The sequence below is a fragment of the Cuculus canorus genome, chromosome 5, assembly GCF_017976375.1.
Source record: "Cuculus canorus isolate bCucCan1 chromosome 5, bCucCan1.pri, whole genome shotgun sequence".
Classification (NCBI taxonomy): Eukaryota; Metazoa; Chordata; class Aves; order Cuculiformes; family Cuculidae; genus Cuculus; species Cuculus canorus.
This window is the reverse complement of record NC_071405.1, coordinates 51,525,745-51,541,851: the sequence shown is the minus strand read 5'-3', so window position 1 is coordinate 51,541,851 and position 16,107 is coordinate 51,525,745. Positions and strand designations below refer to the sequence as shown.

The following is a 16,107-nucleotide window of genomic DNA, read 5'->3' as shown; positions in this document are numbered from 1 at the left end:
CATCCAAGAGGGGTTGCAAGGCAAGAGAGTACTGCAATTTACAGAGCACTTTATAAGTGCTGCTTTCTGAATGACTCAATAAAAAGAAATGTGGATATCTAATATGGCTGAAAGTTTCTAGGCTACATTCATACTGCATCTCCTAGTGCTGTACTCACTACACTTGTTCTCATTATGAATTATAATTTAATCTAAGAACTAATGACATAATTGATAACTCACCTAATTTTGAATTGCTTATCCTTTGGCTACTTCAACCTCCTCCTCAAAAGTATTACACTTCCTCTCCCTGTCTTCCCCTCCACTAGATAGAGATTACACATCTTTTGTACTGGTGCAGGGGATGCAAAAAGAAGTCAGTACTTAAAGTGCTAGATCCTTAACTCATATAGCACTCTAACTTTAAAAAAAATAGCTTTTACTACAGACACTTCCCACTACACAAAAACAGGTGAGAATGACCTGTTATTATTCTTCTGACTTAACTAAGTAAAGCACTGGGAGGGTTAACGGGACCCAAGATCTACAAACAAAACCTGGGTCATACGGGCAATAAAATACTGCACTTAAAAAGTACATCTTTTTCTCAAAGAGAATGCTGACATTTAAATACAAAGACAAATCAAATTAGCTTTTAATGTAAAAAGAAGCAAGAGAACACCCCTGTGTGACCCCTGGAAAAAGGTGCAAGGGAGTATATATCTTTATGTCGTAGAAGAGCTGTCAAATAAAGTACCTACATTTGCCTTATGGGGCTGGAAAAGAATTCTGGTATCAATTACTGCAAGAGATTCAGGAACTAATGGAAGGTGTTAGGTTCACTGGTCTAAAGGAAAGGAAACAAAGCAGACTGTCAAGACGGTTCTCTGTGCAGTACAGGTATTAGTTCTAACGACTATATACCCAAATATCTCTGGAGAGGAGAGAAAAGCCACCAGAGTCACGTCTATATTCAAGGTTCAAAGAATGAGCGCTTTACAATTCTGACATGCTCCAGAAGAATTCGGATTCTTCTGACAAGATTTCAAACCATCTATAACATTCATTAAACACTTGGGGATTGTCAGTCCTACCTCTCAAGCTGCAAATGCCAGGAACAGGTGACTCACTAGAGCCTGAAGCAGAGAAAAAGGCATCAGGCAAGGTTTCCTGTCAGGGATCTATAATTTCAGGAGAGAACTAGGATCTTGGAGCTCAGCTCCTTGCATGCCTAAGGGCTGTCATCTGACAACCAGAATCTCCTCATTTCTGCAGGGGAACCTTTGGTGATGACTTGAGATCTGTTAAGGCTTACAACAGCATTCCCATTCTTGATAATAGTCAAGACAGGCCTAGAACTACAACAAACACTGCATTTACAATGCACCTAAAATGCCTTGGTGCCCTCAGGTTAGCTGCCACCAACTGAACTGAACAGGAAGGAAACACTTTAAACTTAGTTCCACTCAGTCAGCATTTTAGGTCCCCTAGTTTGCAATGCCAGCATGGCTCCTTGTTAAGTCCTAGTATCTGGGTATATGCTTAGCTGAAGGAAGATAGTGTCTAACTTTACACTGAGTAGCAACTAGAAGGAAATAACCTTTGATCTAGGTTAGAAACCCACAGATGATTAATTCCCAACAACCAAGTAATCCCTTAAATAAACTGATACCTCATGGCTCTAGCCTTACACAACAGACTATTCGCAAGTAAAAATGAGCATCTTGGCCACACAGCTTTTTTTGCTGTCCCCCTCTTCCTGCAACATCCATTTATATACTACTGCCTTTATTTATAGGCCTTTGTCTCCACTTTCCCCCCAAACAGAAATGTTCGAGACAAATATTCAAAGGAGGCATGCCACATGCGGATTTTTTGGCTAAAGCCTTATTTTTTCTTACAAGATTATGAGGCAGAGAAGACTATTAGCTTACCCAACAGTTTGACATCTAAGCACCGTGCCATATACACTCTACTGGTATTTACACTCTCCTTCTCCAAGCAGAAGGACTCATCAGCATAAGCTGATGGCACCCTATTTGCATGATGCAATGAACTGCAAGAGCCCTCCCCTTCAAGCCTTGGCACAGTCTCAAGAAACTACAGCTACCAGCATGCCATGCTCCAGTCTGACAGCAGCACCCTGCTGCCTGGTGGCACCTGTAACCCAGGCACACAGCAGGTGCACAGCAACACCTACGAATACTTCCATTGCACCACATAGTTCCTACATGGGAACTTGGTGTGCAGGTCAGTTTGACACTCACTTACATAAACAGCAAAGGAGCAGAAGCAACTGACACACATCAGGGATTATTACTGCTGCTAGGGAAAGTACATACAGGCTGATCCCATCACCTCCCTCCTGAGAGTCCAATCTGAGCCATTGTTACTAAAACTTTAAGTCATCATGCTTCAAACAGATATTTACCGATGCAAAATAATTGCTCATAGTTCCTACCCCAGAGCAAAACAAAAAAATAAAAAAAAAAAAAGCACAGGGAAGAAACAACGAGGGCTGTCCCTCTAAGGGAGAACTATGAACCATTCTCATCCCAGCTTTAAGTTTCTGGTTACCTGGCTGTGGCCTCCCAACCGGGCTCTTTGTCCCTATCACTCTTCCAGAACTTCTTCGTTAATACGAGATCCAAATCCCATCTCCGGGAATGTCCTATGTGAAGCTCCAGAAAAGTCTCATTGAATCACACAGGTAAACAAGAAGCATATGGAAGCTTTTGAAGCTTTTAATAGAGTGCCTTTGATAAACAGGCTTGACTGCCAAGAAAGCTTTCCTAGAACACCCCCTTCAATGACCAAGAAAGCTTCACTGCAAGCAGGTATTTTGAGCCCATTAATAAGCAACTATAAAAAGATCTCCATAAAGGCGGCACTCTGTTTCAAGGCTGGGGCCTACAAGTCAAACGCAAGCATCCTACAATTACTGAAAATTAATCTCCATTTTGCCTTCTTAGTAGGTTAGTCAGAAACCTGGGGAGAGGGAGGGAACAGATCTGAATTTTACAGCATGCCATTCTCATTCTTTAAAGTTTATGGAAGTTTTTGAGAAAAGGCTAGAGCAGATTCTAGCAGAAAAATTGTTTCACATAATATAAACAGCCTGATGAAATCAAAGACTCTATAGTATACTATATGGTTAAGTTTTGACTGATAAAGAGGCAGTTTTCCCTGAGAGGGTGATCAGGAAGTAGATTTACTTCACAACCAATAAATATCTCCCCAGCTTAGGAAATGTCTTACTAAAGCCAGCACTGGCAGCTCTCCTGGCTCTAAACCAAAATTAAGTAATTCCCGTTGACCGGCAGTTACACTCTGTACTTCCCTAAGGTCCAAGAACAGTGTCACCTCAAAGGTCCATCCCCTCATTTTGTTTGTCAGGCCAAAGTATACAGACTAAAACAGAATCTGCTTCTATGTACCCTGTACTACATCCAACAACATAACCACTAGGTCTCAACTTCTGTGCGAATACATGTTCCAAGAAATTGAGATTATACAATACCATTTGAGGAAAATAAGGTGATCCTGTATGATCCTTCTGGACATTTAAATAGAGCCCGGCTCATCTGAATGACTTACTTCTCGCCACTAGGAGGTGAAATAATTTGAAGGTGGTATAGACTTCATTTGCATAGCCAACTAATTTTGAGTTAAGGTAATAATTTACCGTGGTTTTCCTCCTTACAATGTGCCCAGTCACACCACTTTGGAGTTTTGTTAGGCAGCCTGTAGGCTTAGTCCAAAGCGTCCCTTTTCCACCTGTTCACTGTCAGGGGTCTCTGTTCCCATCGAAATGACAGGAACGACTGTGGCGGTGCCCTAAAAGGCACAGCTCCAGCAGGAAAGACAGAGGCGATGCTTTGTAAACCCTCATTTTTCCTGCCCTGCCCGTCAAAGGGAGTTGGAACCCGATGATCTTTAAGGTCCCTTCCAACCCAAAGTATTCTATGTTTTCCTAGCAAAAACAGCGAACTCACACATCACACAAAAAACACACAATGGAGGGGCTTCTGCGTCTTCCTAACATGCTCTGGAGCGTTTGGATTTTCGCAGCCTCCCCCCATACCCGCCCCGATCGCAGCCCCCGAAGCCCAGCTCCCCCGGGAGCCCCGCGACCCCCGCTACCTGCGCGGTGGCGGTGCCTCATCCCGAGGGGCCCCGGCGCCCCTTCAGCGGGCACGGGAGAGGGTGGGATGTGCCGGTGTCAGGGGGCGCTCAGAGCCGCGGCCGCACCGCCATCGCTGTTTGTTTTCATCCGTTGGGGCGGGGAGGAGTGGGGGGAGGAGGAAGCGCCTGCCTCTCCGCGCCGGCACTTTCCACACGGAGCCGCCGCCGCCACCGCCCCCCGCGCCGCCCCGCTCCTGGGAAGGGGTCCAGGGACACGGTAAGGGCAGGGGGGAAGCAGGGACCGCGGTAACGGGAGTTGGGGAGGGGCCGGGGGCGCGGTAACGGAGCCACGCCAGTGGCGAATCTGCCGCGGCGAATCTGCTGCTGCGGCGGGCGCGGCGGCCTCGGCAGGGTCGCAGCGGCAACGGCGCCGAGGGGAACGGGGAGGGGCTCCCCCGGGCGTGGGGAGCGGGGTCGGTGCTGCCCCTCTCGGCGCTCAGCGGTGCCTGTGCCGGGCAGGGCGCCCCGTTCGGGCTCCCCCCAACCCCTCGGGGCCTCCGCTCGGGCTCCCCCCTAACCTCCCCCGGGACGGCGCCCCCTCACCCCGGAGCTCCGGTCGGGCTCCCTGCGCCAGACAGGGGCTGCCGAGGCGCGCTGGGCGCTCTCCGCCGCGGGAAGTGAGGGGTGCGAGCCCCTGCCTCCCCCCCCCCCCGAGTTTGTAAACAGCGGATAGAGAGAAATAAAAAGATTTGCCGGGTAACCGGAGTGAAAGGAAAACGGTAACGGAGTTTGAAAGGCTGACTGGTAAAAACTGTCCTCGGTCCCCGTCCGCTTTGCTCTACGCAGGTGGAGGTTCTGGGGAAGCTCTGTAAGGGAGCAGCCCCGGCGGCCACCCCGGCCGTTGGCCATGGCTGTCCCCATTGCCGTTCTGGACTGCGACCTCTTGCTTTATGGCCGCGGACACAGGACTTTGGATCGCTTCAAGCTGGAGGATGTCACGGATGAGTATCTAGTATCCACATATGGCTTTCCCCGACAGTTCATTTACTACCTGGTGGATCTCCTGGGAGCCAGTCTCTCTCGCCCTACACAGCGGTCCAGGGCCATCAGTCCGGAGACGCAGATACTTGCTGCGTTGGGTTTTTATACCTCTGGCTCCTTCCAGACTCGCATGGGGGATGCTATTGGCATTAGTCAAGCCTCCATGAGCCGCTGTGTTGCCAATGTAACTGAGGCATTGGTGGAAAGAGCCCCACAGTTTATTCACTTTCCTGAGGATGAAGCTACTGTTCAGAGCCTGAAGGATGACTTTTATGGGCTGGCAGGCATGCCGGGAGTGCTGGGGGTGGTTGACTGCACCCACGTGGCAATAAAAGCACCAAATGCGGAGGACCTGTCCTACGTGAACAGAAAGGGTCTCCATTCTCTGAACTGCCTGATGGTGTGTGATGCCAGAGGAGTCCTTCTGAGTGCTGAAACGCACTGGCCAGGCAGCCTGCCCGACTGCATGGTCTTGCAGCAGGCAGCCCTTACCAGCCAGTTTGAAAGTCAGCTACATAAAGATGGCTGGCTTCTTGGTAAGTCAATTTTACATCATTGTTTTCTGTGGAAAGCCTGGTTTAGGTTGGCACCTCTTTGAGCTTAGAGCCTTAGCACAAGTGACACATTTACTGCTGATTGCTTTCCTGCGAATTCCTTGAGATTTGCGATTCAGTTTGGATACTCCTTCTCTTGGCAGTCTAGAACAGCAACTTCCAACCTGTATTCCATACAGTCTGACTATTGTATGTATTTGTTTACATTCATTTTGTTAGGACCTTGTTCTCAGTATCCTACACCTTTCCAAGATTAATTATACAATTTTTAATTCTATGTAGGTTCTAGTCCAGCTGTCTTTCACTGTACTATGCAGTAAATGAATTCTCTTTAAACTCCTCTGTGTTCTTCCAGGATTTCTCTGTGTAAAACAGAATGTATTTTGTTGTTTGTCACATTGGTAAACCTGAATTACATGTTTTCTTGTGCCCCCTGTTTTAGCCACAGAAATAAGTTGTTCTTTATCTGCAACACCAGAAAACCAAGAGTGAAGAGCTGCAGCCTGTGATTAGCTGTGGGTGTGTAACTTGTCCTCCTTCTCACTGCTAACAGGTGACAGCTCCTTCTTTCTCCGAACGTGGCTGATGACCCCTCTGCATATCCCTGAGACACCTGCAGAGTATCGTTACAACATGGCGCATTCTGCCACTCACAATGTCATTGAGCGGACATTCAGAACCATTAGGTCGCGTTTCCGCTGCCTGGATGGGTCCAAAGGCACCCTGCAGTACTCTCCAGAGAAATCCAGCCACATCATTCTGGCCTGCTGTGTGCTCCATAACATCTCCCTGGAGCACGGGCTGGACGTGTGGTCTTCTCCGGCTACCAGCCACATGGAACAGCCAGAAGAAGAGTATGAGCAAATGGAATCAATGGACTCGGAAGCCTGTCGTATTCGTCAGGAGCTTTTACTTACTCATTTTAGCTAATGTTGTGAAAGAGGGAAGGCTTCTAATGATTCATCTGGGAAGATATACAGAGGAAATATGTCCCTTCCTGTACTTTAAGTTTGTAAAGACTAAGTAGACAAGAGATGAGGAGAAATTTCATACAATTTTTAAGGTTGGAGAAGACTTCTATGATCATTTCCAACCATCAGCACAGCATCACTGTGCCTACAAAGTCAAATTATACTCTCTTCACTTCAGACGGTATTCTGAACTTCTCTTGATCTCTTTAGAGATGCAATGTAATCACGAGCTTTTTACTGTTATGATGCTTATGGACTCCCCTTTCATCTGATTTAGAGAAAAATCACTAACATGCTATCAGTGTAGAAACGTGGGAAATTGTCTTTGATAATTACAGAATATCTGTAAGCCTCCCTATTTTACAAAACAACAGTTCTATGTCACTTTATAATCAAAACCACTTATGATTGATTTCTAAACAGTATTTCACATAAATTAAACTTCCATGTGGGCTCATGTCTACCCCAAATTCATGAGCAGCAAAGCAAACATTTATCTTTTCATTTGCAGATACAAATTCTCGCTATGGATCATTTCACAGTTCTGCACATCTTGCAGAACCCAGTGATTCCTCTGAAAGCTGACAGCTGCGTTCTGGGAGGAGTCTGGCTTTTTGCTGGATATACACACTACTATTTCCATGTACCCAGAAGGGTTAAGGAGGGCTGAGACATCTCTTCGTTCCCAAACAGGACAGGAGAAGATGTTTAAGCTGTGTCAGTTATTGAACAGATACCGGAAAATGAGCTGTTGAACGTTAAGGTTTACTTCTCAGTAGTTTAGTGTCTGCCACAGCAGAATTGTCATTAACTACTCATCTTGTTGGCTGCTGTAAAAGAAATGCCAAGGACTGGCTGGGTCACAAACATTGAACTGATTGCAAAAAGTTCTCTGTTTAGATCAGAGCCGAGGTATGGGAAGGCTGCTCTACCACTGTTAGAATCTACGTATTCAATGGAAAAAGACTACTAGTGTATGCAGTTGTTGCTGGCACAAGACTGGGAAGTTTCCTGGCAATGTTCTCTTTCCAAAATATGCAAGCGTTTCCAAGGATCTCTTGACAGCAGTCTGATAAAATTTTGTTTCTTAGATTTTATGTTTTTACTGGACTGTAAATGAAACAAAAAGTGGTAAAGAATGCAGAATGCTGCACAAAAGTAGCTAGTTAAAGTAATAGTGCAACCATCTGGCATGGCACGTCTGTCTCTTTCTCTAGAGGAAATGAGACTGGATCATGCCCCACATTTGAAGAATAAGAGAGCATGGGACATGTTCCTAAGGGTAGGATGGACATGCAGGATTAGGTGTTCTGTAAGGTTTGCGATGGCAGTAAGCATTTATATCTTGGAGAAAACCAAGCATGCTTTATCATGTATAAGCAAGATGTTTTTACAAGCTGTGATGAGTGAAATATGATGCAGACCGATCTGAGATATGATTTTATTTTCTTTATGCATCTTCCCATGAAGTATCATGTAAGAACTACTGTTGCTCACCGTGGCAAAAACCCTGCTCCTTTTACCTAGGAAGAAGCATAAAAGCATTGCTTTCTAAAAAAAAGGTATTTTTAAGGTAAGAGTTGCTACCATGTTTGGTGCTTTATGGCTCATGATCGTATCTGATGGTCTATAATAAAAATACTGACCTTAGACCTGAACACCAGCAGACACTGAATGAGCAGTGTGGGTGATGCTAAGGTCAAGTGAAACTTGGATACATGTAGGCACAAACACTGTCATGTAGTCTTGAGCTGGAGTTTCTCAGCTTGTCCTAAGAATAGCTCTTCTAAGCATGTGCCGAGACCAGAATGAACTCACAAAGTGGAGGCACTTCCAGGAACGCGTTTGCTGCTGCATTTTGTCTTCCTTCAGCCAGTAGCCTTTAATAGAGTTTAATTTCAAAACTGATCTCTCTGCTTATCATTTGGGCAAAAACTGCATCAGGCCACACCAGACAACACCAATCCACTTGAAAAGCCTAGTCCTCCTCAAGTTGCGTGTCAGCATCCTTCAGGTTGCATGGGAAATGGAACTTCCTCATCTAGAGAATAGTTTGCCCCATGTACTCCTAAGCAGCTTCCTTCAAAACAGTTCATCTAGACTTTTTTTCTCTCAGGTTTAGACAAGATTTAAATTTGACTTATGTTTCTTTCCTGTTTTCCGGCTCCTCTGTACTTTCACATCACCTTGCCGGCTGCTTTCTAGAGTACTTACGAGTTTGTGCATTGGCAGAGCTTTGAAAAGTGAAGTCTGCCCATGCTAGATAATGTCTGATAAACCTCAGTCACCTGGAGGAGGACTACAGTGATTGACTGCCTAAAGTACTGCAGTTTTCACTTTTTTTCCTAAATTCCTTACAAAATCCCATCATTGGTCCTTTTCAGCTTTCCCCTCAGACACCTCCCCGAGGGCTGAGTGCAGGGTGCCTTTGTTCCTTCCAGTCCTGCCTATGACAGCAAACCTCAGGCTCTAAACTTATAGAATCATAGAATAGTTGGGGTTGGAAGGGACCTTAAAGATGATCCAGTTCCAACCTCCTGCCATGGGCAGGGACACCTCCCACTAGATCAGGCTGCCCAATGCCCCATCCAGCCTGGCCTTGAACACCTCCAGGGATGGGACAGCCACAACTTCCCTGGGCAACCTGTGCCAGTGCCTCACCACTCTCATAGTGAAGAAATTCCTCCTTATGTCTAGTCTAAACTAGCCCCTCTGCAGTTTATAGCCATTGCCCCTAGTCCTATCACTACAAGCCTTTGTAAACAATTCCCTCTCCAGCTTTCCTGTAGCCCCTTCAGGTACTGGAATGTCACTATAAGATCTCCTCGGAGTCTTCTCTTCTCCAGGCTGAACAGTCCCAACTCTCTCAGCCTGTCCTCATATGAGAGGTGCTCCAGCCCTCTGACCATCCGTGTCGCCCTCCTCTGGACCCAATAGCTCCACATCCTTATGTTGAGGATTCCAGAACTGGACACAATACTCCAGATGAGGTCTCAGAAGAGGGGAACAAAGGGGCAGAATCCCCGCCCTCGACCTGCTGGCCACGCTTTTTTGGATGCAGCCTTTCACCTGATTCTTTATCCTTTGGCCGATTTTCTGGTGCAGAGCCCCTTGGCTCGCTCACATTTTCCTCCCTGCGTCCAAGTCGAGTCTCTCGCGTCTCTTCTCCGGGACGGGTGAGACCGGGTGACACAGCGGGCTGCGAGCCCCTCTGCGCCTTCACCACCCGCCCCTCCTTTCACGCCCGTTTCCGACCACGTTTTCTCCGTTCCGTATCGGTCTGGAGGGGAGAAAGAAAAGCGCTGAGAGGTGACAAACCGATCCCATCCCGAGAGCCTGTCTGCGAGCGAGTTCTGGTGTTCTGCGGGACCGGCGACAGCCTCCGACACCGGGGATCTCCGCCGCCCTCCGCACTCGACTTGTCTCGCCTGCCCTCCTCCGCCCCCGGGTGGATTCGCTCTGGGCTCGGCTGGCGCGGCCTGGCGGCGTTCTAGCCTCGGCTGCTCGGGCCTTGGTCCCGCTGCGGGTGTCGCTCCCCGGGCCCGGCTCGGCGCTCGGCTGGCTCGCCTGGCCGCAGCGGCGGCGGCACCGCGCATCGGGGCGGCCGCGCCAGGTACGCGCCGGGCCCCGCTCTCCGCCCGCCCTGCGACAGGGCCGCGACGCCGCCCCCAGCGCCCGCCGCGGCTTCCCGGAAGGCGGTGGGGCCGCCGCGCGGGGCCTTTGTTTGGGAGCCGCGGCGGGGGGAGCGGGGAGGCCGCGCGGAGGGCGGGGCGGCCGCCGAGGGGAGCGGCTCCCGCGGCCCCGGAGCTGCCCCGGCCCCGGCCGAGCTGCCCCCCACCTCCCCGGGGCTCGGGCGGGCGGCGCGGTTGCCCAGAGAGCGGCCGCCGCTGTTTTCCGGCCTCGGCCAAACGAAACGTGAAGTGAGCGTTGTCTTCTCCGTCTCTTCTTCCGCTCCCCGGCGCGTGTGGCAGCGCGCTGGCCGTGTAAGTAATGGTTAAGGCGTCGGTGTGAGTCTCTGGCCGGGAGCTCCCTGCTGGGAAGGGAGCGCAGCCTGGGACGGGTCTAGAAACGGCTTTGTTTGTACTTGCAGTGGTCCTCCAGGCAGCACGTAAGTTTCTGTAGCGTTGTGTGATATAAGGAAGAATTTCTAGGCGTAAGGAAGAATTGCTTCACCAGAGGGTGGTGAGGCACTGGCACAGGTTGCCCAGGGAAGCTGTGGCTGCCCCATCCCTGGAGGTGTTCAAGGCCAGGTTGGATGGGGCCTTGGGCAGCCTGGTGTAGAGGGAGGTGTCCCTGCCCATGGCAGGGGGGTTAGAACTAGATGATCTTTAAGGTCCCTTCCAACCCCAACTATTCTATGATTCTATGATGTTTTCGAGGTTATTTCCCATCCTTTTGGTTCCAGGCTTTCCACTGTCTTTGGAAAGCAGGTTTTTTTAGAACACAGTTCTCGCACTCAACTAGCGTTTCATTTTCAGGAGTTGTTTTAGATGGTTAGGCATAATTTTTACCAATACACATTTTTACAGTTTCATTCTGTTGAAAGAGACTGCTCCAAGAATAGCTGATATCCAGGTGTGACCTGGTCCTGGGGAAGACCGGCTGTATGAAAGTAGACTCCATGTAAATATGCTCAGGAAGAGCGCTCAGTGCTGCTCCATTTTTTACCCTGTATGAAACATTTTTTACCCTCTAGTATGTACACCTTCTTTTGCTCTATATGAACCCGTTCTTCTTGGAACGGGTTCAGAGGAGGGCGACAAGGATGATCAGAGGGCTGGAGCACCTCCCATACGAGGACTGGCTGAGAGAGTTGGGACTGTTCAGCCTGGAGAAGAGAAGGCTCCAAGGAGATCTTATAGCGACCTTCCAGTACCTGAGGGGGGCTACAAGAAAGCTGGGGAGAGAATTGTTTACAAAGGCTTGTAGTGATAGGACTAGGGGCAATGGCTATAAACTGCAGAGGGGCTAGTTTAGACTAGACATAAGGAGGAATTTCTTCACTATGAGAGTGGTGAGGCACTGGCACAGGTTGCCCAGGGAAGTTGTGGCTGTCCCATCCCTGGAGGTGTTCAAGGCCAGGCTGGATGGGGCATTGGGCAGCCTGATCTAGTGGGATGTCCCTGCCATAGGTTGGAACTGGATGATTTTTAAGGTCCCTTCCAACCCAAAGTATTCTATGATTCTGTGGTTCTTAGATCTTTATATGAAAACCCAGTGTGTTTTTCTATGTTTGTCCTTGTTTACTGCTCCACCCAGTTTGGTGTCCTCTGCAAAAGTCATCTGGCTTCTTTGCCTCTGCCACTCCCATCCTCTTTCAAATTGCTAATGGGCATGTTGAAATGGGACCTAAGAGCGACCTGCTGGTAATGTACGCTTACTGCAAATCCATTACTGGGGTGCTCAGTTTTGGTGTGAGTGAGTCTTCAGAACATGCATGGGGTGAAATCCAGGGGGATTTGAATGCCTTATGGGTAATGTAGGGAACAGTACCTGAAATTCTTTGCTAAATTTAAAGATCCCTCTTTGTGTTCTGAAAGGCCACTGTAATGCAGTTTCTAGCACTCATAACTCATCAGTGTAGCTCGCTTACTGGTTCTGTAGTTCACAGTTAGTGTTGTTGTAGATAAATACCTTTTTAAAAATGGATTCATTTGTGTTTTTGCAGTAGCAAATAAGCATCTTGTACTCATCTGTTGTGTGGCAGCATGGATGTGCGAGTATGGCTGTCCATTGGCATTTATATTTTTTGTAATACTTGGAATGAAGGATTTATTTGGATCCAAATATCTGGACTTGCCTTTTCAGATTCAGTTGCTGGGGAGTTTACGTAGAATGTTTACTTTGCTGACAACTTCTTCTTAGTTTTCTTTCTTTTGCCCTTTTCTGAGTCATAACTGACCCTCTGGATTCTTGTTTGCTTGTTTTGTACTTCTGCATTTTCTGTGCAGCACTTTTACGCAGCAGTAACAACTGGTTATAAAGAAAGCAAGCAACCACACTGTTTGCCACTGTCCCTTTGCCATAAGTTAGGGTTTTGGAGACTTTTTTGTTTGTGCCATAATTTTTTATGAAACTTCTGGATGGTAACTATCGTCTATGCCATGGCCAGTAAGCTAACTGACGTCAAGGCTCTTACAAAGTTGTTGGTTTTGTTAATACTCATGGTACTAATAATACAAATAGCATTAAGGTGTTTCCTCACCTGTTGAGTTTGTAATTACTGGAGACTTGATAAAGGGCATTGTGTGTGTGTTAAGAGTTTGCCTCATGTGTTTTGTGTTGGTAGCTCTGCACTCACCTAGCAAGGAGGGTGATGGAAAGAAAATATTAATGAGGTGGGAACAAAAGAATCTTCATTTTTGAGAGCAAATAAGAGGTGATGTGCAGTGTATTGGAAATATTTTAATGGAAAATGATACAGTAGTGGCTTAATGAAAGACCCATTGGTTGGGTTGCCTAAAACAAGAGACCTATTTATCTGCCTCTCAGAATTTAACTTTGGTTATTAAGAACTCTGAATAGGGTTGTTGTCTAGTAACTGTTTGATGTATCTAATTTTTGTAACCTATTTGTTGAAGTCATGCAGGATTATGAGGTGCCACACCTGAGCGTGGAGAGTGTTGTCTTAATCGGTGTGCTTGTGCAGCTCCACTTCAAATGTTCTCAGTGATGTCTATTGGGCTGTCTCAGCAGAGCGATTCCTGCTACCGTCTTCCTGGTGTGTAGCGCTGATTCTCCACCTTGAGCAGCGTAGAATTGCTGAGAGGAGTCTCTGAGTCATGATTCAGATGCTTTCCCCCCTCCTTTTATATTTCTCCCACAGTCTTATTCCAAGGCCAAGAAGGGAAAGGGTATCAAGAGCTAGCTGCGTTTCTTTGTTAAAAGTCTAAATCTTCTTTGTCTCCCATGTCATCTTTAGTTCTGATAGATCTGTACATGAAAGCTTCAGCTTCTGTGGAGATCATCTTTCCTTTTTGGCTTGTTACCTTATTTGATTATTTCCATGTGAGCAGGAAATGATATGAATTGTGTTTTTAAAATATGTTCTTGCTTCCAGTTGCATTTTCTTTGTTCCTTGCATAAGGTGCACATGCCTTAGGTGCAGCCTTGCATGCATAAAATACTTTGTCTTCATCTTGTGGATTTCTGCTGTTCCATAGCGCTGGTGCTCCCAAATTTCCCGTGCGTATTTGATGTCGCTAGGGGGCACTTGACTGTGACTCTTGAGCTTGAGGAACCTTCATGTGACTTTTGATGTAAATGCTGGGATTTCAAATTGAAAATTCCTTTACTTTCCTGTCTAAATGAGATCAATTCACTTAACGGGTTAGTCTGAATTCTATGTCACTGTATTTGTGTGTCCATATATGGTTCTACTTCTCTCTTTTCTCTTTATCCCTTATCTCCTGCTGTCTACAGCACTTAGCAGAGGTTACATGGTCTAAGTATGGAATTGGAGAAACCAGCTCTTAATCTTCTGGATCTCAGTTCTGGTGTTTGACTTACCGTACAGCTCTGTGAAATTATATTTATTCTCTTCCTGTCTTCTGGATTGGAACTAATATCTCTTCTCAAGAATTCATTGAGTTTATGTGGAAATGGTAATAGTAGTCATGAAAATGCTCCATATTCTCATTGGTGAATGAAACTGTGAGATTCCAGACACAGTTGCTTACTTTTTTTTATTATTACTTCCTTTCTTATATTTATCATTCATTTCTGACCTTTGGGAGTTATCTGCGATTTTCTCTTCCACTTCCTTATAATTTTGCTGTAAATAAGTAGCAATTTAATGTGCTTCTTTTGACTGAAAAGTACTCTTAATGATTTTATAGCTCATTTAATCCAGACTGGGAAGACAAACTAAGGTTCTAATGGCAATCGGCTCCTTGTTGCAGACATATAGGATCTTTAAATGACAATGTATTATTGACATCTTTGTAACGTAATTCAATTTCATGAACTGTTTGTAGTTTCAGTGTAAAACATGGCACTGAATTTTTTAATCATGACGCACTAATACAAGTTATTTTTCTTTAGAAATCCTGTTTTGATTTATGTGGAAGTGCTTAGAGCTGTGGATACAACTTAAAGCAGTCTATCAAGTGCATCTGCAGAAGATACACTCTGGAATTACTTTCCAAATCTCTCTGGTCTTAATCAAGGGAAAACTTCAGCTTGCAGAATAATACTTTGCTGAGTATCTTAGAAACTTTGAAGACTAAAAACAGGGCTATATAATGGAATTTATGGTATTAGATGTGTTGTTTTCTGTTTGGTTTTTTTTGTTTGTTTTTAACCCAAGAAGAGCTAGAACCTCTGAGAAGGGTCCTAAAGCTTATATGGAAGTACCACAATTTGCGTTAAGGGAAGAATTCAATTTTGAAGAAAATTGAAATATGTAGCAGATCAGGTGCATTGTCAGAAACTCATGTTGCCCTGTTGCTTAATGCTGAACATAGTCCCGATCCTCCAACACTTGTCTTAAGTTTTAATCTGTGAGGCTGTTCTGGATATGAGTCACATCACCCTTTTTTTTACCGATTTTGTTGTTGTTATAACATTGTTCAAATTCCAGTGCTACGTACGTTGATTACTTACCAGACTAGGAGTTTCTGAGTTGTCTGGTTTGTTTAGCTGAGTCAATGCAGTGCAAAGAGGCCAAATCAGCTTTTATTGTTTTGGTTTTCCATAAACTTTGTTTTACTCCATCTTTCAAGTGGAGACATGAAAAGAGTTGGTGGGATGACAGTTGGTATGAACTGAATCAATATTTCTGGTAAAACTGCTGGTAGAATTCAACTCTTCTATCTTGGATAGCGTTTTTGGGGCTTCTTACATGGTATTGTTTTGTGCAGTTTAGGAAGATGTTGGCATCATAATCTTTATATTGCAGAGGAGAGGGAAACACTTGGCGTGTGAAAAGAAAAGGTACTAGAAAGTCCTGATCTGTGTGATTGCTCATATATATTCCAAATGAGGTGTTTGGTTTGTTTTTTCAGATCTCTTATCTGTGGGTCTCAGAACTGGGTTTTATTGCTTTATATATGAAGCTCCTGTAAAGAAGGAGGGGCTGTCTAAGCTGTAATCCTGCTGGCAAGGTGATCTCTGACTGTCTTCAGTATACATGACATTTTCTTCTTTGCTCTTTTGAGCTTCATAAAGAAATAGGACAACTCCTGATAAAGCAGTTTTCCTCAGAATTAGGCTGTGTGAAATACAAGGTAAAATGATTTGGTGTAGAACATACTTTGATGAAGTAGCATGTCTTGTAACTACAGCCTATGTGAGGATTGCTGGCATTGATGATAAAGCATTTGGGCTGTAACGCTGCATACGCTGTTTTCACGCCTCTGGTGATCTTCTGGTCGTTCTTGGAGAACTCACTCACAGATACAATATTGGGAATGCTAAGTTATTAGTAATAGTTACAA

General features: G+C 45.9%; 2 protein-coding genes across 5 annotated transcripts in view; both read left to right on the top strand.

Moving 5' to 3' along the window:
- The first annotated feature begins 4,122 nt into the window (after positions 1–4,122).
- On the top strand, positions 4,123–7,333 carry HARBI1 (harbinger transposase derived 1). The gene is made up of 3 exons (XM_054067709.1): positions 4,123–4,381; positions 4,951–5,681; positions 6,253–7,333. Exons 1-3 carry the CDS (start codon positions 4,191–4,193, stop codon positions 6,627–6,629), a joined length of 1,299 nt encoding a protein of 432 aa, XP_053923684.1. The 5' UTR covers positions 4,123–4,190; the 3' UTR covers positions 6,630–7,333.
- A 2,809-nt stretch (positions 7,334–10,142) lies between these two features.
- Positions 10,143–16,107, top strand: part of AMBRA1 (autophagy and beclin 1 regulator 1) — a 133,195-nt gene continuing 127,230 nt past the window's right edge. Inside the window, exon 1 of one of the 4 annotated variants that reach the window (XM_054067702.1) lies at positions 10,143–10,283. The gene's annotated coding sequence lies outside the window, so the exon portion shown is untranslated. Of the gene's footprint in view, positions 10,284–10,306; positions 10,654–16,107 lie in introns of those variants that run through there. The other 3 variants (XM_054067701.1, XM_054067703.1, XM_054067704.1) reach the window with 3 other exon arrangements.